General features: G+C 43.3%; 2 protein-coding genes across 3 annotated transcripts in view; one reads left to right on the top strand and one right to left on the bottom strand.

Annotated features, from left to right (window-relative positions):
• LOC143277436 (sodium-coupled monocarboxylate transporter 1-like) overlaps positions 1 to 9,031 on the bottom strand; it is an 80,108-nt gene extending 71,077 nt beyond the window's left edge. For both annotated transcript variants that reach the window (XM_076582248.1, XM_076582249.1), the window contains exons 1-2: positions 8,960 to 9,031; positions 1,440 to 1,633 (exon numbers count right to left, since the gene is read on the bottom strand). In XM_076582248.1, coding sequence (XP_076438363.1) covers positions 1,440 to 1,611 — 172 coding nt within the window. In that variant the 5' untranslated portion in view covers positions 1,612 to 1,633; positions 8,960 to 9,031. The remainder of the gene's footprint in view (positions 1 to 1,439; positions 1,634 to 8,959) is intronic.
• A 3,535-nt stretch (positions 9,032 to 12,566) lies between these two features.
• Positions 12,567 to 21,450, top strand: part of LOC143277539 (ATP-binding cassette sub-family C member 3-like) — a 129,656-nt gene continuing 120,772 nt past the window's right edge. Inside the window, exon 1 of the mRNA XM_076582419.1 lies at positions 12,567 to 12,677. The gene's annotated coding sequence lies outside the window, so the exon portion shown is untranslated. The remainder of the gene's footprint in view (positions 12,678 to 21,450) is intronic.

The following is a 21,450-nucleotide window of genomic DNA, read 5'->3' as shown; positions in this document are numbered from 1 at the left end:
ACGCAAGTATTTTATTGTATAAGCTATATGACCCTTTACAACTGATCGTGTTGACAATGTTAGAGTGAACCGTAGTTATAGTATAGTTTATTGTATAGACATGTTTGTTTGAGTGTGTATGTGTACGTGCCTGAAATCTGATTGAATGACACAGGAAACGAATGATGAGCGCCCAGTGACAGCCGTCAGTCGGCTCTATCCAGGAAGGCAGCCTGTTGTGTAAATGACCCCGTGTTTGTAACGCGCTTAGAGCTTGGTCTCCGACCGAGGGTAGGCGCTATATAAGTATTCGTATCAATCAATAAATCAATAGTATACTATGAAAATGATCAACCATGCCAAATTAATATTCGAAAGGAAAAAAAAATCCAGGAAAACGCAAACTCGATATGTTCCCCAACACACGAACAGCGTTACGAAAGCGGTATTTATTTCCGCCCAAAAGTGATTATTATTAACATCATTATCGCACCTGCCCTGCACAATGCGGAACGAATCAATGTCAAAATGCCAAGGAAGTTTATTTGCAATGCTGGCATTTAAGTCCCCGCATATAATAAAATGAGCATCAATGTTATATTCTAAATTGCCTAGTAAGGTATGTTCTAGCATGGATATCCTATCAGCAAACTCACTGTTAATATAAAATGGGCTGTTAGTAGGGTACATATATACTCAAGTCATGAAAACATGTGTCAGTTCCAAACAGTTTGCATGTCAGCTGTAGTTTCACTATATTGTTTTGATGTTGATACATTTCTAACCTACGTAGAGAGAGACAGACAGACAGACAGACAGACAGGCATATATATAGGCAGAAAGAGAGACAGAAAGGAACAGAGACACGCTGACACAGACACAGGAAATGATTCAGAGACACAGGAAATGCTAGACACAGACAAATGAACAGAGATGCGACCCAGTGACACACACAATGCCCCAATGTAATAATCATGAGCCATGTCTGTGTCTGTACACCATACTTGGCTGTCTGCCTTCTCCTTCAGTCTTCCTGACCCAGCACCACCCACCTGACAGCTGTCTGTCTTCTCCTTCAGTCTCCCTGACCCAGCACCACCCACCTGACAGCTGTCTGTCTTCTCCTTCAGTCTCCCTGACCCAGCACCACCCACCTGACAGCTGTCTGTCTTCTCCTTCAGTGTCCCTGACCCAGCACCACCCACCTCACAGCTGTCTGTCTTCTCCTTCAGTCTCCCTGACCCAACACCACCCACCTGACAGCTGTCTGTCTTCTCCTTCAGTGTCCCTGACCCAGCACCACCCACCTGACAGCTGTCTGTCTTCTCCTTCAGTCTCCCTGACCCAGCACCACCCACCTCACAGCTGTCTGTCTTCTCCTTCAGTGTCCCTGACCCAGCACCACCCACCTCACAGCTGTCTGTCTTCTCCTTCAGTGTCCCTGACCCAGCACCACCCACCTGACAAGGACAGGGGAAGGAACCGCATGCTCTTGTCCGCCATCAGAAATTCCCGTGTGGAGCGCTGCCGTCCGCCTGCGCATGCGTAGTAGACGCCTATACCAAGAGAGATGAGCAGCGAGGCGCCGAACACGGCGTAGTCAGCAGCAGAAAAGGTGGTCTCCCTTGCCATGGTGGACGGCACGCACTGAACGCTGGGAAACGGGATTGAGGACACGAAAAAGAGAACGGTGAAGTAAAGATGATGGACAGATAAAGGAAGGAAAGAATGGAACGAAGGAAGATAGAATCGAAGGAAATAACACAGTGAAAAACAGGAAAGGGAAGAAGAAAGGAATGAAGAAAGAACGGGAAAAACAAAGACAAACAGAAAAGAAAGAAAAAGAAAAAAAAAGAAAGACATACAGATGTACCTCATTTGGACTGACTTCACGTCATTTGAACTGACTCCACGTCATTTGGACTGACTTCACGTCATTTGAACTGACTCCACGTCATTTGGACTGACTCCACGTCATTTGGGCTGACTTCACCTACGTCGCGTCAGTTTGACTGGCTTCATGTCATTTGGACTGACATACGTCATTTAAACTGAACTCGCGTCATTTGGACAGGCTTCACGTCATTTAGACTAACCGTACACCATTTGAACTGAACTCACCTCATTTGAGATGACTGCAAGTCATTTGGACTGATTTCACGTTAGTCGTGTCATTTGGGATGGCTTCACGTCATTTGGAATGACTTCAAGTCATTTAATATAATAATAATGTTATTATTTTATTTTTATATAGCGCTATAATACAAGCATAAGCAAGCTCTAAGCGCTTTACAATCCAGTACCTAAAGTGAAACATGAAAGCATATAAAAAGTAGTAGAAACATAAAACAGAATCATTGATATTATAAAAACGCAATGCATAAAACTCACAAAGTAACATACTATCAACACTCCAACACTCACACTAACACACACGCACACACACACACACACACACACACACACACACACACACACACGTAAAAAGGAACATAATTGTAATCTGCATGCCACAGATTTGGTAAAAATTGTAAAATAGAAATTTGGATAGAAAAGGTAAAAGGGGTAAAAATCGGGTCATTCTCCCTTTCAAACCACACCACCACCATTCATCTACCCACCCCCATTCTCTCTACTCCCCCATCACACACACTCACATTGCCATGGGCCTGGGACAACTGCATTATTTGAGTTATGACAAGTATTTTTTTTAGAGAGATAAGTTTTAAGATTTGCTTTAAAGGTAGAAAGATGAGTTGTTTGTCTGAGAGCCATAGGCAGAGAATTCCAAGTTGTTGGGCCGAAGACGGAAAATGACCTCTTTCCACAGGAGTTAAGGAAGTATTGGGGAACAGTTAGCTGGGAGGAATCAAGAGATAATGTTCTGTTTGTCAAGTACAGGTTCACAAGCTGAGAAAGATATGAGGGTGTGGTATCACAATTCAGGCACTGAAAGCATAGGCAGGAAACTTTATATTCAATTCTGGCTTGAACAGGCAACCAATAAAGTGTCCGTAGGAGAGCAGTAGCGCTCTCTCTCCTCGACTTTTTAAGGACGAGTCGAGCTGCACTATTCTCTATTTTCTGGAGCTTGTAGAGTTTATCATTGGGAAGGCCAGCTAAGAGAGAATTACAATAATCTAGGCGGGATAAAATGAAGACAACAGCAAGTTTGTTGGCGGCATCAACAGACAGGAAGGGGCGGATTTTACTAATCTTACGAAGCTGAAAGTAAAGAACTTTACACAGGTGGTTCACATGAGTTTCCATCCTGAGGGATGAATCGAGGTAAAAACCAAGATTGCGGACAGAACTAGAAAAATAATTTTCTATGCCAGAACAAATTATAGACGTTGTATTTATCTGCTTGGGCTTATTTTTGTTACCAGTCAACATGAATTCTGTTTTGTCATCATTCATTTTTAGTTTGTTTTGTTTCATCCACTTTGCTACATTTTCTATACCAGTTTTAAATTTAGAAGCTAAACATGGAATTTCAGAGGGATTGGTAGAATCATGCAGTTGAGAATCGTCAGCAAACAGATGATAGTGAGGTACAGACTGTCGGATGACAAACTTAGATCTTGTGTGTACATTGTAAAGAGTACAGGTCCCAGGACGGAGCCTTGTGGTACTGAGCACAGACGGAACGGACTGGTTTCCATTTACAAGGACAGAGTGTGTGCGACCTGATAAGTAGGAACGAAACCATTTCAGAACAGTACCATTGAGTCCGAACACAGCACACAACCTTCTGACCATAATGTCATGGTCTATCGTGTCAAATGCTGCAGAAAGGTCCAGCAGTGACACAATGGATACCTTGCCTGCATCAGATGCTAGCAACAGGTCATTGAGCACACGTAATAAGGCCGTTTCCGTGCTGTGTCCCTTTCTGTACGCTGACTGAAATGGCTCCAGGAGACTGTGGATCTCAAGGTGTTTCATAAGCTGGCCAAGCACAATACGTTCGAAAACTTTAGACAGAAATGGGAGGTTTGATACTGGTCTATAGTTTTTTCAGGTTTTCGGGATCAAGACTAGCTTTCTTCAAAAGGGGACACACCAAGGCATGCTTGAAGGACTGTGGGACAACACCTGAGGTCAAGGATATATTCATGATATTGGTTATAATAGGTAGTAATTCTTCTAAACATTGGCAAAATATAGAATGTGGGATAGGATCGAGACTGCATGATTTCTTTGGCATCTTTAGGATGACATATTTGACCTGTTCCTTGGTAACTGTCTGGAATGTAACGAACTGTGTTCCATTAACAGTATCAGATTCGCCAAAATCAGGAGAATCGAAGCTACTTCTAATCATCTCTGTTTTAGTAGTGAAATAACCAATAAATTCATCAGCTAGATATATGCTACGCAGAACAGTTTGGACATCCTTCCCCATCATCTGATTGGCCAAGCGAAACAGAACTCTGGAGGAATCAGCGTCAGTAATTCTATCGCACACGTATTTCTTTTTCGCATTGCGGATCATTTGATTTACAACATTGCGTAAGTGAACATATATCTGCTTGAAAATTTCCAGACCAAACTTTCGCCATTTTCGCTCAGCGGAGCAACGCTGCTGTTTTGCCATCTTGATTCCAAGAGACATCCAGGGTGCACATAAACGATCAAATACTCATTGTGAGAGGAGCATGCTTATCAAGCAGTTCCTGGAGGGAAGTGTTGTAAAATGTGATCAGGTCACTGGTATACAGACTGGTGGCAAATACTTCTGAAACATCAGCTTTTAAAAGATTAACATTTAAAGATCTGTAATTGCGTGAGTAAATATTTTTCTTTATCTTTACAGGCTTTATGAGCTTAAGATTAAATGATATCATAGAGTGGTCAGAGATGAGTTTGTCAACAAGAAGATCTGTCGCACTGTTCTCACTGTTTGTTATAACCCAGACCGTGACGGTGGGTGGCAACCTTAACAAGCTGTTGTAAGCAATGGTTTTTTTTTTTTTTTTAGAGAGAAGCAACATTTGCATCAGAAGTTGAATTAAAATGAAAATTAAAATCACCAACAATTAAAAATTAATGTTATCACGTGAGATAAAACAATCCAGCAAATCACAAAATTCATCGATAAACATTTTGTTCGAAAGTTTGTTCTTCTTGTTTGGTGGTGGTCTATAGACTGTGAGGAATGTAACATTCTCGTTCTCGTAGGACAACCGAGTTTCACACACTTCAAACGACTTAAAATCAAGGTCTTGAGTAGAAACTTGTATGTTGCAAGCTAAACTGTCCCTAAACAAAACAGCAAGCCCACCACCTACACCAGTCTAACAATATCACATTCATCACCGGTAGGTCCAAGCCATGTCTCAGTTAAAAACACAAAATCATAGTTTCCCTCGATAATCAAGTCACACACTCCATCTGTTTTGTTTCTGCACGACTGGGTATTAATTTAAGAAACATAATTTTAAAAGAATCGGAATGTTCTTGGGTGAAAATAGTGGTGTCGATCTTGATCAGATTAGCAAGGTTACATTTCCGAGAATGATTGAGTGAGAGAGATGGAACAGACTTACAGTTACTATCGGTGGGCGGGGCACGGCTGGAAATCCAAACAGGAATTTTCGTGCCCTGCTTCCTACGACCTCCTTTGTCAGGACGCTTCTTCCTGGCTGGCTTCCTGAGACAGGGCAGGCAGCGGGAATGAATCCCTAGTGCCTGCAGGCGCCGGCACAGTGTGGTGCAGAGAGCGCAAGTTCATGATGGCAGGGAGAAAGAAACTGGGGAGACGCTGGTCGTCGTCAGAGAAGATGAACACTGGTTTTGATAATCCATGAGCTGTGCCCGAGAGTAAGCTACGGAATAAACACTGTGTTTGTTGGTGTCATGTGGGTGCACTTGTGCTGGAAAAGTGCACGGAAACTCACAAAACGACACGTTGACACTGGCAGGCCGTGCGAAGAGATCACTCACAGTGGTTGGCGATCTTGCCATGACACAGAGAAGAGAGAGAGACCAAAAAAATTCTAACGTATTTCTGTTACCCATGGCCAAAAGTCGAAGAAAAAGATAAAACGGTGTTGTCCAGGTCATGGCAGAGAAGTTGACACCATTCACAATAAAAACTTGGTTAATCAAAAGACTAATAAGTAAAAAAGGGAACGGAGCGTGCACATCAAGCCTGCTAGGCGAATCGTGACTCCATTTTGACTGAATTCACGTCATTTGGACTGACTCCACATAATTTAGGATGACTTCACGCCAGTTGAACTAACTTCACGTCATTTGGACAGGCTTCGAGTCACTTAGACTGACCATGCATCTTTTGAACTGAACTCACCTCATCTGGGGTAATTTCAAGTCATCTGGACTGACTTCACGTTAGTCGCGTCATTTGGGATGTCTTCAAGTCATTTGGGATGACTCCACGGGATTTGGACTGACTTCAAGTCATTTGGGCTGAACTCAGTCATAAGAACTGAATCCACGTCATTAGGCCTGAATTCACGTCATTTGGATTGACTACACGTAGTTTGAACCAGTACGCGCTTGTGCATAGTGAGAGAAGGGGGACGAGAGACAAACGAAAAATTTGGTTTTGCCTTTGTGTGTCAGTCTGTCATGCCTTACCTTTTGTGTGCCGACCTGTCATGTCTTACCTTTGTGTGTCAACCTGTCATGTCTTACCTTTGTGTGCCGACCTGTCATGTCTTGCATTTGTGACAATTTGTCATGCCTTACCTTTCTGTGACAATTTGTCCTGTCTTACCTTTGTGTGTCAACCTGTCATGTCTTGCATTTGTGACAATTTGTCATGCCTTACCTTTCTGTGACAATTTGTCATGCCTTACCTTTCTGTGACAATTTGTCCTGTCTTGCCTTTGTGTGTCAACTTGTCATGTCTTGCATTTGTGTCAGTTTGTCATGCCTTACCTTTGTCTCATGTCTTTCCTTTGTGTGTCAATCTGTAACATCTTGCCTTAATGTCATGTCTTGCCTTTGTGTCGTGTCTTGCCTTTATGTGTCAATGTCAGTGTCAATGTCAATGTCTTGCATTTGTGTGTCAGTCTGTCATATATTGCCTTTGTGTGCCAATTTGTCATATCTTAACTTTGTGTGTCAATCTGCCATGCCTTGCCTTTATGCCATGTCTTGCCTTTGTGTACCAGTCTGTCATGTCTTCCCTTTGTGGTATGTCTTTCCTTTGTGTGTTTATCTGTCATGTCTTGTCTTTGTGTGTGTCAATCTCTCATATCTTGCCTTTGTGAGTCTGTCATGTCTTGCCTCTGCGTCATGTCTGCCTTTGTCTGTCTATCTGTCATGTCTTGCCTTGTGTCATATCTTGCCTTGTGTCATATCTTGCCTTAATGTGTCAACCTGTCATGTCTTGCCTTTGTGTGTCAATTTGTAATGTGTTACTTTGGTGTGTCAGTTTCTCATGTCTTTCATTTGTGTATCAATTTGTCATGTCTTACGTTAATGTGTCAATCTGTCATGTCTTGCCTTTGTATCTCGATCTGTCATGTCTTACCTTTGTGTGTCAGTTTGTCATGTCTTACCTCTGTGTGTCAGTTTGTCATGTCTTACCTCTGTGTGTCAGTTTGTCATGTCTTACCTCTGTGTGTCAGTTTGTCATGTCTTACCTCTGTGTGTCAGTTTGTCATGTCTTACCTTTGTGTGTCAATCTTAACACATTCTTTAGAAACTGAACCTGAAACTGAAATCTCAGCGACAGTGAGTCCTCCACACACCTGAACATGACCAAGATTGAAGTCAAAGGTCAGAGTAAGGGATGTCAAGCTTACAAAAACATGGTCACTGTCAGAATGTGTCACCCTGAAACAGCTGGTCACTGTCAGAATGTGTCACCCTGAAACAGCTGGTCACTGTCAGAATGTGTCACCTTGAAACAGCTGGTCACTGTCAGAATGTGTCACCCTGACACAGCTGGTCACTGTCAGAATGTGTCACCCTGAAATAGCTGGTCACTGTCAGAATGTGTCACCTTGAAACAGCTGGTCACTGTCAGAATGTGTCACCTTGAAACAGCTGGTCACTGTCAGAATGTGTCACCCTGACACAGCTGGTCACTGTCAGAATGTGTCACCCTGACACAGCTGGTCAACATTAGAATGTGTCACCCTGACACAGCTGGTCACTGTCAGAATGTGTCACCCTGAAACAGCTGGTCACTGTCAGAATGTGTCACCCTGACACAGTTGGTCAACATTAGAATGTGTCACCCTGACACACCTGGTTACTGTCAGAATATGTCACCCTGACACAGTTGGTCAACATTAGAATGTGTCACCCTGACACAGCTGGTCAATGTCAGAATTCATTCATTCATTCATTCATTCATTCATTCGTTTTTGCCTGCGAGTGTTTTTCTTTTCCTATCAAAGTGGATTTTTCTGTGGAATTTTGCCAACCCTTTGTCGTGGTTTTTTTTTACGTGCACTGAGGGTATGCATGCTGCACACTGGACCTGGATTTAATGTCTCATCCAAATGACTAGCATCCAGACCACCGCTGAAGGTCTATTGGACGGGAGTGGGGGGATCGAACCAGTGCGCTCAGATTCTCTCGCTTCCTATGCGGGCGCGTTATCACCAGGCCAACAGCCCACATGTGATGGAATCAATGCGATTTTATCCACTAATTTTGTATTTGTAACAACATTCTAACACAACAAAATTCTTTGGAAAAAAAAGACAAATGGAAACCCCAGAAAACATCACAAAACTCACTCTTCATCCCCGTCACCAGAACAATAATGACATGAACAACACTGCTGCTGCTATTGATACCACTACAACTTCTTCCACAACTACCATTGCAGCCACTCTTATTTCAACCATTACTGATTTCATTGGATCTGGGCGTCTCTGAGAGATTTATTTTACTAACACCATCATGTCAAAAATCATGAGTAGCTTATTTTCAGGTCTATGAGAGAGAGACAGAGAGAGGAGGGGATAGTGGAAAGTGAACCATACACTACCTGAACAGTCGTCAGTCCGTGTCCAATGCACAACGGAAGCAACAACCCCACAGTGTTCACACTGACCGCACTGCGTGTCTTAACTGTTAGCATGCTCTGGCGTCTTGTCCGTGTGTGTGTGTGTGTGTGTGTGTGTGTGTGCGTGCATGTGTCCGTGTGTGTGTGTGTGTGTGTGTGTGTGTGTGTGTGTTTGCGTGCATGTGTCCGTGTGTGTGTGTGTGTGTGTGTGTGTGTGTGTCTTATCAAGGAGCTGAACAAAGCAAACACGGCGCAGTGGTCTGATAAACTGGCGTTCCTTTCTGGCTGTTCTGATCTGTCGATCCGCTCAGCTTTACTGCAGTGACATTCTACGGTACTTACAACACAACCAGTGCGACAAAATAACAGAACAGTAGCTGTTTAGAAAGAAAAAAAGCAATGTTCTAGCGAGGAGACAAAGATTACATTAAACAAGTCAGTCAAAAAAGGGGCGGGGGTGGGGGTCGGAGGGGGAGGGTAGGGAGGTGGACGAGGGGAAGTGGGGGGGGGGGCACACACAGTGGAGCCCTAGGAAAAGAAAACCTGCAGGACCCACATGCCCAAACGCAAATAAACAATCAGCAATTCAATATAAGGAGTATATATATATATAGATAAGGAAATATATTACTTGAAGCATTTAGTACAGTCAACCTGACATCAGAAAAAAAGAATAAGAACATCAAAATTATCGCACAGATTCAATAATAATTTTCAAAAATTTTGCCAGCTTCAACAACACTTTTTTTCTTCGGAGTATTAAACAGTGTACTGAATTTCAGTGTGTTCGGACGTTTACAATAAAATGGTTTTAAGAATATTTTTCTAGTGTCTGAAAAGAACGAGCATTTAAAGGCGTAATGGAATTCGTCTCCCAATTCACCTAAATTACATTTTCTACAAACCCTCTCATTTCTGTCAGTACATAAGAATCTTCCTTCCTGGATGGGTAAATTGTGATTGAGAGTTCTAAACTTCATAACTATAGTTCTGTAATTATCTGGGAGAATTGTAATATATTTTTCAAACTGAAAATTTTCTTTGTATATTCTGTAGTTGTAATACAATTCATTTTTTTTAATTTATATCTGCACTCCAGGTCTGCATATATTGGTCTCTCAACCTTTGTTTTATTATGGACTTAAATTTATTGTATGAAAGACGCATGTCACAGTGTTCAGTCCAGAGTCCACTCAATCCTTGGTCAGTAAGTAGACTTTTGATATACATTAAATAATCAGATTTGTAAATGTCTCCTTCTGTTAACTGAAATAAAAATCTATACATCACACTAGAGAGCTTATTCAAGATTTGACATCATATCTATAACATTGTCCCGCGGTATTCAGCGACCAAAAACGCTCAGTGACAAGAAAAACCGACGGCCGCACCCCCGCCCTCCCTCCCCCCTCCGCCCAAACACACACACATCGAACCCTACAACCGCCCCCCGCCCCACCCATCCCCACAAAAAGGAGACACTGAAAAGAAAAACCCGGGTATCCCTAAACAGTGGGGACGCTCTTAGGTGCAAGAAAAGCTTGAAGGCTCACTCTCCGAGAACATGATGAACTTTTTCTCTTCATTGAACCTATCAATGTCGTTGCTGGGACAGTTCGTCACTAACATGACCACAAGTGTTCTGGTTGTTATCATGAACTTATGAATCGGTTTTTGTTTGTTTGTTTGTTGTTGTTGTTGTTTTGTTGTTGTTTTTTTGTATGTATATTTCAGACAATAAGCATATATATTTCCAGCTGTATTTTGTTTGTTTACTTTCTGAGTATCATTCTGTGGAGGTGGATATAGACTTATTCAAGCATGGACATATCATCTTCACTTTGAAATATCTGAATAGTCTCTTGGTTCAAAACAATTGGGACAAAAGCCCAGATTTAGAATCCACATTAACTTTTCTTCACAAAAACGTATGCTTTCGTTCTGTATCTCCGAAAGTTATGTGCTAGATTTTTTTTTATTACCCCTAAGTCCTCAAAATACCCTGGCATGGGGAGAGCGTGTTTTTTTTGTTTTGTTTTGTTTGTTTGTTTTCTTCTTCTTTTTTTTTCTTTTTGATATAGAATTGAGTGGCACTGGACTTGTTAACTGCCGTTTGGTTCATACCTTCTCTTGATTGTCTGATAGCGTCCCTAGTTGCTCAACTGCATTTTTTCCACTATGTATTTTCTGGGCTAACCATTCTTTTGTCTCATTTCTCGGAAAGTCGTATGCACACTCCTCATGTCCTCCCCGTTAAACACAACAGTCACTGACTGATGCACACAACAGTCACTGACTGATGCACACAACAGTCACTGACTGATGCACACAACAGTCACTGACTGATGCACACAAGTGCCACTGACTAATGCACACATGAGTCACTGACCAATGCACACAACAGTCACTGACTGATGCACACGAGTGTCACTGACAGATGCACACAAGAGTGACTGATGCACACAAACGTCACTGACTGATGCAGTACAGTGTCATTGATTGACGATACCGAACATGACGGCTTTCTTTTTGTCACTGACTGATGCACACTAACAGATGCACATAAGAGTCACTGACTGGTGTTTACAAGTGTCACTGACAGATGCACACCAGAATCACTCATTGGTGTATAGAAATGTCACTTGCTGATGCACACAAATGCACATCAGTGACTGGTGTATGAATGTGTCACTGAAAAATGCACACAAGAATCACTGACTGGTGTATACAAGTGTCATTGACTGATTCACATAAGAGTCAGTGTATAATGCACATAAGAGCCACTGAATGATGCACACTGATGCACACAAGTGTCAGTGAATGATGCACACAAGAGTCACTGACTGATGCACACAAGAGTCACTGAGTGATGCACACAAATGTCACTGATGCATACACTGTCAGATGCACATATGTGTCACTGACAGATGCACACAATCGTCACTGAATGATACAAACAAGAGTCACTGACTGATGCACACAACCGACACTGATAGATGCACACATCAGTCACTGACATGCCCATAAGTTACTGACTGATGTATAGAAGTGTCACTGACAAATGCACACAAGAATCACTGACTGGTGTATAAAAGTGTCATTGTCTGATGCACACAAGTGTCACTGACTGATGCACACAAGTGTCACTGACTGATGCACGCTGATGCACACAAGTGTCACTGACTGATGCACACAAGTGTCATTGATTGACGATACCGAAGATGACGCCTTTTTTGTCACTGATGCACACTGACAGATGCACACAGGAGTTACTGACTTGTGACTAGGCTTGTGTGGCACAATAAAATGAAATGAAACAATTTATATAAAAAGACACAGTAAACACACAGGTGAAGTATGTTTTGAAATTGTTGGGCTCCGCAGAGAGAGAGAGAGAGAGAGAGAGAGAAAACAAACTGCGTGCTGTCTGTGCATTATTCTAAGTGAGCGATTTACCTTCCAGCGTATTTCACGGCACGTTCTGAGGATGTGCATGGATACGTGCGTGCGTGCATGTGCGCGCGCGCGTGTGTGTGTGTGTATTTTGTGAGTTGAAGAAGTGCAGTGCACGGGGTGACACGGACAGCTTGCTGACTTGGGAGCAGTGCTGGGAGTGAGCCTTCACCGCTGTTTGTTCTGTGTGCCTCCGGGAGTGACTTCTTCCTTTCTGGTCGTCTGGAGCAAGGCAGCTTGTGACAAGGTATGTGTCTGTGTGCTTCCTTCATCCTTCATCTTTATGTCTCCGCCTTTCTCTGTCTTTCTCCTTTCTCTGCATGCATCTGTCAGTGACACATATGTGCATCTGACAGTGTCTCTGTCTTTCACTGTCTCTGTCTTTCTCTGTCTCTGCCTTTCTCCTTTCTCTGTCTTTCTCCTTTCTCTGTCTTTCTCCTTTCTCTGCCTTTCTCTGTCTCTGACTTTCTCTGTCTCTGTCTTTCTCCTTTCTCTGTCTTTCTCTGTCTCTGACTTTCTCTGTCTCTGTCTTTCTCCTTTCTCTGTCTTTCTCTGTTTCTGTCTTTCTCTGTCTCTGCCTGTCTGTGTCATTGTCAGAGTAGCTCTCCTTGCTTGGCAGCCAGCAAGACACTCCGATCTCCAGCAGTAGGTTATTGCAGTTTTTTGTGAAGATTAATCCAGCATGCCTATTGAAGGACTCCCATCGGCATTGGAAAGCTGCTATGTGCAATGCTGCAAGACATGAGGCTGTCATTCAAAATGGAAGGCAGAGGCGACCAGACTGTCGTAGTTCTCAAAATGACTACCTGTCAGCCCCCTGTGCACAAGTTGAAGACTACAGTGCTGCTCTGTACCGCCGAAAGTGTCCGTCACAGATCAGCAGAGACAAGAGGACAGCCGAGGAATACGGACTGAACCAGGAGAAAAAGGCAAGTGGACGTCAATCGTCTCCCTGTCGTTTATTTTTGCCAACTCCTCCCAGTCTGTTCTGTGCCACTGACAACGCTGACAGACTGACATCTTTTCAGACAAAGCCACTGGTGTAGACATGCCATGCGGTGCAGAAATCTGTGAATTGCTCCAAAATACGAATAACACTGACCCAGATGTGGACAGTTCCCAACAGTGAACTTTGTGAACAGAAGCATGTTGATGTACCATCAGATGTTTAGTCTTGTCTTGAGAAGTCGACCAAGAAAACGGACAGTTTTCTGAATACATTCAAAGACACAATCCAAACGCTTGTAAAAATGTTAATAATGGAAATCCGGATGTTGATATATCATGACTAATTTCGCTGTGTGATTCCTTTTTCACTTGTTGGCCTATTTGAAAACAAGCATTGTGATTAGACAGATAATATCATCCGTGTACTTTTGTCTTTGAATAACAAAATTATAATTAATTATAATTGATTATTATGATAGAATAAATCGCATGATTTGGATTCCATGCAATGACCACTTGTACAGTGCATCAGTTCTCATATTTCGTAATTTCTCTGACATGTACAACCCCTTCCCACCCTGCCCCCTTGTGAATGGGCAAAATTTGGCCTAGCCACAATAAATTGTTCATTCGTTCTGTCTGTCTTTCTCTGCTCTGCCTTTCTGTCTTTCTCTGTCTCTGTGCTTCTCTGTCTCTGTGCTTGTCTGTCTGACCCTCTCCCCTTGTCTCTCTTATTCCTGGCTTCAGGCTTTGCCACAGTTATTTTGTAGCGTCGACCACTTTACTAGCAGAATACTGGTACCCCTTCTTCATAAAAACATTACTGCTACTTCTTCTTCACACAAAACAATACAGGTACCCCTTCTAAATTCTGGTACCTCTTCTAAATACTGGTATCACACTAAACAATACCGGTACCCCTTCTGAATGCTGGTACCTCTTCTTCACACTAAACAATACTGCTACTTCTTCTTCACACTAAACAATATTGCAACTTCTTCTTCACACTAAACAATACTGGTACCCCTTCTAAATACTGGTACCTCTTCTTCACGCTAAACAATACCGGTACCCCTTCTAAATACTGGTACCTCTTCTTCACACTAAACCATACAGGTACCCCTTCTAAATACTGGTACCTCTTCTTCACACTAAACAATACTGCTACTTCTTCTTCACACTAAACAATACAGGTACCCCTTCTAAATTCTGGTACTTCTTCTAAATACTGGTACCACACTAAACAATACCGGTACCCCTTCTGAATACTGGTACCTCTTCTTCACACTAAACCAAACAGGTACCCCTTCTAAATACTGGTACCTCTTCTTCACACTAAACAATACTGGTACTACTGCTTCACACTAAACAATACTGCTACCTCTTCTTCACACTAAACAATACTGCTACTTCTTCTTCACACTAAACAATACTGGTACTTCTGCTTCACACTAAACAATACTGCTACCTCTTCTTCACACTAAACAATACTGGTACTACTGCTTCACACTAAACAATACTGCTACCTCTTCTTCACACTAAACAATACTGCTACTTCTTCACACGGAACCATACTGGTACCTCTTCTTCACAGTAAACAATACTGGTACCCCTTCTAAATACTGGTACACCTTCTAAATACTGGTACCTCTTCTAAATACTTGTACCTCTTCTTCACACTAAACAATACTGGTACCCCTTCTAAATACTGGTACACCTTCTAAATACTGGTACCTATTCTTCACACTAAACAATACTGGTACCCCTTCTAAATGCTGGTTACCCTTCAAAATACTGGTACCTCTTCTACACACTAAACAATACTGGTATCCCTTCTTCGCACTAAACAATACTGGTACCCCTTCTAAATACTGGTACACCTTCTAAATGTCACGTGTCGACATATCCAGAGTGTGACTCCCCTCAGCTGACATATTTCTGTAAGCCGCCAGGTAGGCAGGCAACGAACCCGAATCCCACATGCGGACCAACTCACGTCAGTGAGTTGTGTTTTGGTTTTGATTTGTTCCTGTATCTGTCTGTCACTCCACTGTCAACTGATGTGAGAGTCATTTCGACCAGGTGTTTTGGGGGTTGATCTTCCCATGTCTTCTGCTGTGGTGAAGCAGCAGGTTGTCGTCATTTGTCGGCGGGCGTTGCAACGGCTGGAACACCAGTTCCAGGTCTTTCACATAACCTGTCTTGAGATGAGGGTGTGTCATGCTTTGCTTGGTCGGCCCGTCGTTTGGACTTGCGGGAATGGTGGTGGTGGAGAGAATGACAGAGGCTGTGAATGCGTGTTTGTTTTGAATTTGCTGTAGCTGTTCATTTTATTTTATGTTATGATTAAGAGATGCCGTGAATATATGTGTTCCTATCATCATTGTGGTTGTGTTCATGAGAAATATAAATGTTTATTGTTTTGGAATCTCTCATCATCTCATCTATCCCTTGACCCGTGGGTGGGTCGTTGGGGCACCATGGATGACTGCCTGGTCAGCTCGCGCCACCTGCCTCGGTCCTCAGCGGCCCTTTGAGTTGTGGCAAATGGCAGGCCCGTCAACTCTTTGATGTTGTCCTCCCACCGCTTTCTCTGTCTGCCTCTCTTCCTCCTTCCTTGCACGGTACCCTGCAGGATGGTCTTGGCTAGGCCGTCTGATCGTGTGACGTGTCCATACCAGCGGAGCTTGCGTTCCTTCACTGTGGTTAGCAGGTCTTTGAATGGGCCAATGGCGTTTTGGACTCTTCTTTTCACTTCCTCATTTGTGATGTGGTCTTTGTATGTAATGTTCAGGATCTTGCGGAAGCATCTCATTTCCAGGGCCTGGATTCTTCTCTGGAGTTCTGCAGTGAGGGTCCAGGATTCGCAAGCGTATAGAAATATTGAGAAGATGAGGGAGCGCATTAGTCTGATTTTGGACGAGAGGGAGATCTTTTTGTCCTTCCATATAGTCTTCAATCGACTCAATGCGGCAGTAGTCTGCGCGATTCTGGACAGGACCTCTGGTTTCGAACCCTCGTCTGACACAATGGCACCCAAGTATTTGAAGGAGGAGACTTCTTCCAGTTTTTCACCGTTTACGTGCAAGTTGGACGTTACGCCTTGGCTGTTGTTGGTCATAACCTTGGTCTTCTCGGCACTGATCTCCATGCCGTAGGCTGATGATGTCTTGTCAAGTTTGTGCACGAGTTCTTCGAGTTCTTTCTCTTCTCCTGCCAGGCCATCAATGTCATCGGCAAAGCGCAGGTTGGTGATGACTCTGCCTCCAATGCTGACAGTTCCCACATGATCTTCCAGGGCGTCAGTCATGATCCTTTCAAGAAAGAGGTTGAAGAGAGTGGGAGAGTGTAGACAGCCCTGTCTGACTCCGACCGTGGTTCTAAACCAGTTACCCGTGCTACCATTGAAGAGGACTGCATTGGTTGCTCTTTCGTATAGGTTCTGTATGGCTTGGATGATGTCTTCACTGATGTTGAGTTTGTGCATGGTGGCCCATAAGGCAGCGTGCCATACCCTGTCGAACGCCTTCTTGAAGTCAATGAAGACGTGGTAGAGGTCTCTTTGGTGCTGAAGATATTTCTCGCACAGCAAGCGCAGGTTGAAGATTTGTTCTGTTGTGCTTCTTCCTGCTCTGAAGCCGGCCTGCTCTTCGGCGATGATCATTTCTGCTTGCGGCTTCAGTCGGTTGAGAAGGACCTTTAGCATGACCTTGGAATAAATCAAATTAAATCGAGTTAAATGCGTTATTGTAACGGCAGGTTAGATGGGCGGCAGGTTGGATGGGCGGGGTGATAGGTTGGGTGCGACTAGCATCTTTCAGAAGTCAGAACTGACTTTGCCATTCTTAGGTTTTTTCTTCCGTCGTGCCTATTTGGACGGTTCCACTCCTCTGCTGGTTGTGGCTGTGGGCTGGAGGGAAGTCTGCATGGTGCGGGACTGGCAGTGTTCTGCGGCAGCGGCAACAACCGCGTCGACGATAACAGCGACGACGACAACAGCGTCGGCTGGAAGAACTTGGTCACTGTGTTCAGTTAAGTGCTGTCCCCCAACTTACTATCTCCCTTATCCCATCCATTCCTGACCACTGGTGTATTCTGGACTGCGGCGGCAGAGGCTGAGCACAGCAGACTATATTTTTGTGTTTGTAATCGCGTGAGTGCGGTAGTTGTGTCAGTATTGTTTCGTTGTTGAATTTCGTATTCGTAAGTACCAAATATTATTTTTGTTTGTTTGTTTGTTTTTGAATAATTGTTATAATTTCAAGAGGAATCTGGTTGTTCCGACTGGTGCGGAGGGCTGACAGATTCGAGTTTGTGTCATCGTTCGTTCGTCTGTCTGTCATTCTGTCAGCCGTAGCGTGACACTAAATACTGGTACCTCTTCTTCACACTAAACAATACTGGTACCCCTTCTAAATACTGGTACACCTTCTAAATACCGTTACCTCTTCTTCACACTAAACAATACCGGTACCCCTTCTAAATACTGGTACACCTTCTAAATACTTGTACCTCTTCTTCACACTAAACAATATTGGTACCCCTTCTAAATGCTGGTTACCCTTCTAAATAGTACCTCTTCTACACACTAAACAATACTGGTACCCCTTATTCACGCTAAACAATACTGGTACCCCTTCTTCGCACTAAAAATACTGGTACCCCTTCTAAATACTAGTACTTCTTCGGACTAAACAATACTGGTACCCCTTCTAAATACTGGTGGTACTTCACGCTGAACAATACTGGTACACCTTTTTCACACTGAACAACACCAGTACCACTTCTTCACACTAAACAATACTGGTACCTTTCTTCACACTAAATAATACTGGTACCCTTTCTTCACACTAAATAATACTGGTACCTCTTCTTCACAATAAATAATACTGGTACATCTTCTTCACACTAAACAATACTGGTACCCCTGCTAAATACTGGTAACTTTCTTCACACAAACCAATACTGGTACGCCTTTTTCATACTAAATAATACTGGTACACCTTTTTCACACTAAATAATGCTGGTACCCCTTCTTCACACTAACCAATACAGGTACCCCTTCTAAATACTGGTACCCTTCTTCACACTAAACAACACTGGTACTTCATCTTCACACTAAATAATACCGGTACCTCTTCTTCACACTAAATAATACTGGTACCCCTTCTTCACACTAAATAATACTGGTACCTCTTCTTCACACTAAACAATACTGGTACCCCTTCTTCACACTTAAACAATACTGGTACCCCTTCTAAATACCGGTACCCTTTCTTCACACTAAACAATACTGGTACCCCTTCTGAATATTGGTACCCCTTCATACTGAATAAAACTCGTACCCCTTCTAAATACTGGTATCCCTTCTTCACACTAAACAATACTGGTACCCCTTCTTCATACTAAACAATGCTGGTACCCCTTCTAAATACTGGTACCCCTTCTTCACACTAAACAATACTGGTACCCCTTCTTCACACTAAACAATACTGGTACCCCTTCTTCACACTAAACAAGACTGGTACCCCTTCTAAATACTGATATCCCTTCTTCACACTGAATAAAACTGGTACCCCTTCTTCACACTAAACAGTACTAGTACCCCTTCTACACACTAAACAATACTGATACCCCTTCTTCACACTAAACAATACTGATACCCCTTCTTCACACTAAACAATACTGATACCCCTTCTTCACACTGAACAAAACTGGTACCCCTTCTTCACACTTAACAGTACTGGTACCCCTTCTTCACACTTGACAGTACTGGTACCCCTTCACACTGTATAAATCTGGTACCCCTTCTTCACACTTAACAGTACTGGTACCCCTTCTTCACACTTGACAGTACTGGTACCCCTTCTCCACACTAAACAATACTGGTGCTTCTCCACACTAAACAATACTGGTGCTTCTTCTCCACACTAAACAATACTGGTACCTCTTCTTCACACTAAATAATACTGGTACCCCATCTTGTAAATGCTGTCAGTCTTGTAAGTGATGTTGGTGTTGTCGGTGTCAGTTCTGTCAGTGTTAGTGCTCTCAGTGCCAATGTTGTCAGTGCCATTCCTGTCAGTGTCAACACTGTCAGTGCTGTCAGTGTCAATGCTGTCAGTACTGTTAGTGTCACTACTAGTGCTGTAAGTGTTGTCAGTCTTGTAAGTGCTGTCAGTGCTGTCAGTGTTGTGAATGTCAGTGTTGTCAGTGCTGTCAGTGCACACGGTGGTGCAGGAAAAGCTGAAGACCAGGGCTAGGTTGTATGACGGCACTAAGTTTCCTTAGCATTAAGAAAAAAAAAGAATAAAGAAATAAACGCTGCTGCGGCATCCCGGCCCAGCTGAACACTAATGACACAACTTGTCCTCTCTGTGTTGACTGCAGCATCAGAAACACCTGTCTGTGCTGACTGCAGCATGAAACACACCTGTCTGTGCTGACTGCAGCATGAAACACACCTGTCTGTGTTCACTGCAGCATCAGAAACACTTGTCTGTGCTGCCTGCAGCATGAAACACACCTGTCTGTGTTCACTGCAGCATGAAACACACCTGTCTGTGCTGACTGCAGCATGAAACACACCTGTCTGTGCTGACTGCAGCATCAGAAACACCCGTCTGTGCTGCCTGCAGCATGAAACACACCTGTCTGTGCTGACTGCAGCATGAAACACACCTGTCTGTGCTGACTGCAGCATCAGAAACACCTGTCTGTGCTGCCTGCAGCATGAAACACACCTGTCTGTGCTGACTGCAGCATGAAACACACCTGTCTGTGCTGACTGCAGCATCAGAAACACCTGTCTGTGCTGCCTGCAGCATGAAACACACCTGTCTGTGCTGACTGCAGCATGAAACACACCTGTCTGTGCTGACTGCAGCATGAAACACACCTGTCTGTGCTGCCTGCAGCATTAAACACACCTGTCTGTGCTGCCTGCAGCATTAAACACACCTGTCTGTCTTGACTGCAGCATGAAACACACCTGTGTTCTCTGCAGCATGAAACACACTTGTCTGTGTTCATTGCAGCATGAAACACACCTGTCTGTGTTCACTGCAGCATGAAACACACTGTTCCTGACTGCTTCACGGGCCAACAACTCGCCTTACATGTCCTGCAGGACAAGATAAAACAGGATAGGATTCGAAACGAGACAACACGATGTGACACGGTACAATGGCACACGATACTTTTTTGGGCGTCTTATGTCTGAAATGACATGACATGATACGGCATGCATTTGCACAAGAATGTGTGTGGTTGGGGAGGGGAGGAGAGGGGAGAGATGGGAAATCACGAGTACATGTGTGTGCGTGCGTGAGTGCTCATGTTTGTGAATAGGGAGGATGCAGGGGGAGGGCACATGTGGGCACGTCTTTGTGCTTGCAGTTTGTTTTTACTGTGTTATTTGCAATGAAATTTTCCTTATTTAATGAGGACATAATAAAGTCTGAAGCTATGAAGTGATATGATGGAACATGATACTATGTGCTTGATAATGTGTGAAGAGATAAGATGGGTTGGAACGACATAATACGATAAATACTATATGATGGGTCTATATGGTAATGCAGTATTGTCCACTACTGCTGCTGCTGCTGCTGCTGCTGCTACTGCTGCTTCTACTACTGATGATGATGATGATGATGACGATGATGAAATGCTCCTCTATACGCTGTTCCCACAGAGAGGCCACGGCGCTTCATAAAAAATTACGTATTAGAAAGAAACAACAGTAATCTAGAAAATTGAAACGGCAACCAATTACAGTGCTCCACGCATTTCTTTTTACAATAGATAAGCTCTTGCAAGAAACGTTCAACTGCTTCCTGGACATAAAAAACTGGATGACTCTAAATAAGCTACAAATGAACGCCGACAAAACAGAAACAATGATCATAGGAACTAATCAGAAACTCTTCCATCATAACTGACACAATCAAACTTGGGAGTACATCCATCCCTCTTTCCAGTTCAGTCAGGAACCTCGGCGTTGTCCTTGACAACACACTGTCCATGCAAAAATTTTCAGTCAGATATGTCAATCCTGCTACTGTCAATTG

This window comes from Babylonia areolata, chromosome 34 (assembly GCF_041734735.1).
Source record: "Babylonia areolata isolate BAREFJ2019XMU chromosome 34, ASM4173473v1, whole genome shotgun sequence".
NCBI lineage: Eukaryota > Metazoa > Mollusca > Gastropoda > Neogastropoda > Buccinidae > Babylonia > Babylonia areolata.
Note: the sequence above shows the minus strand (reverse complement) of the source record. Positions and strands in the feature narration are given on the sequence as shown.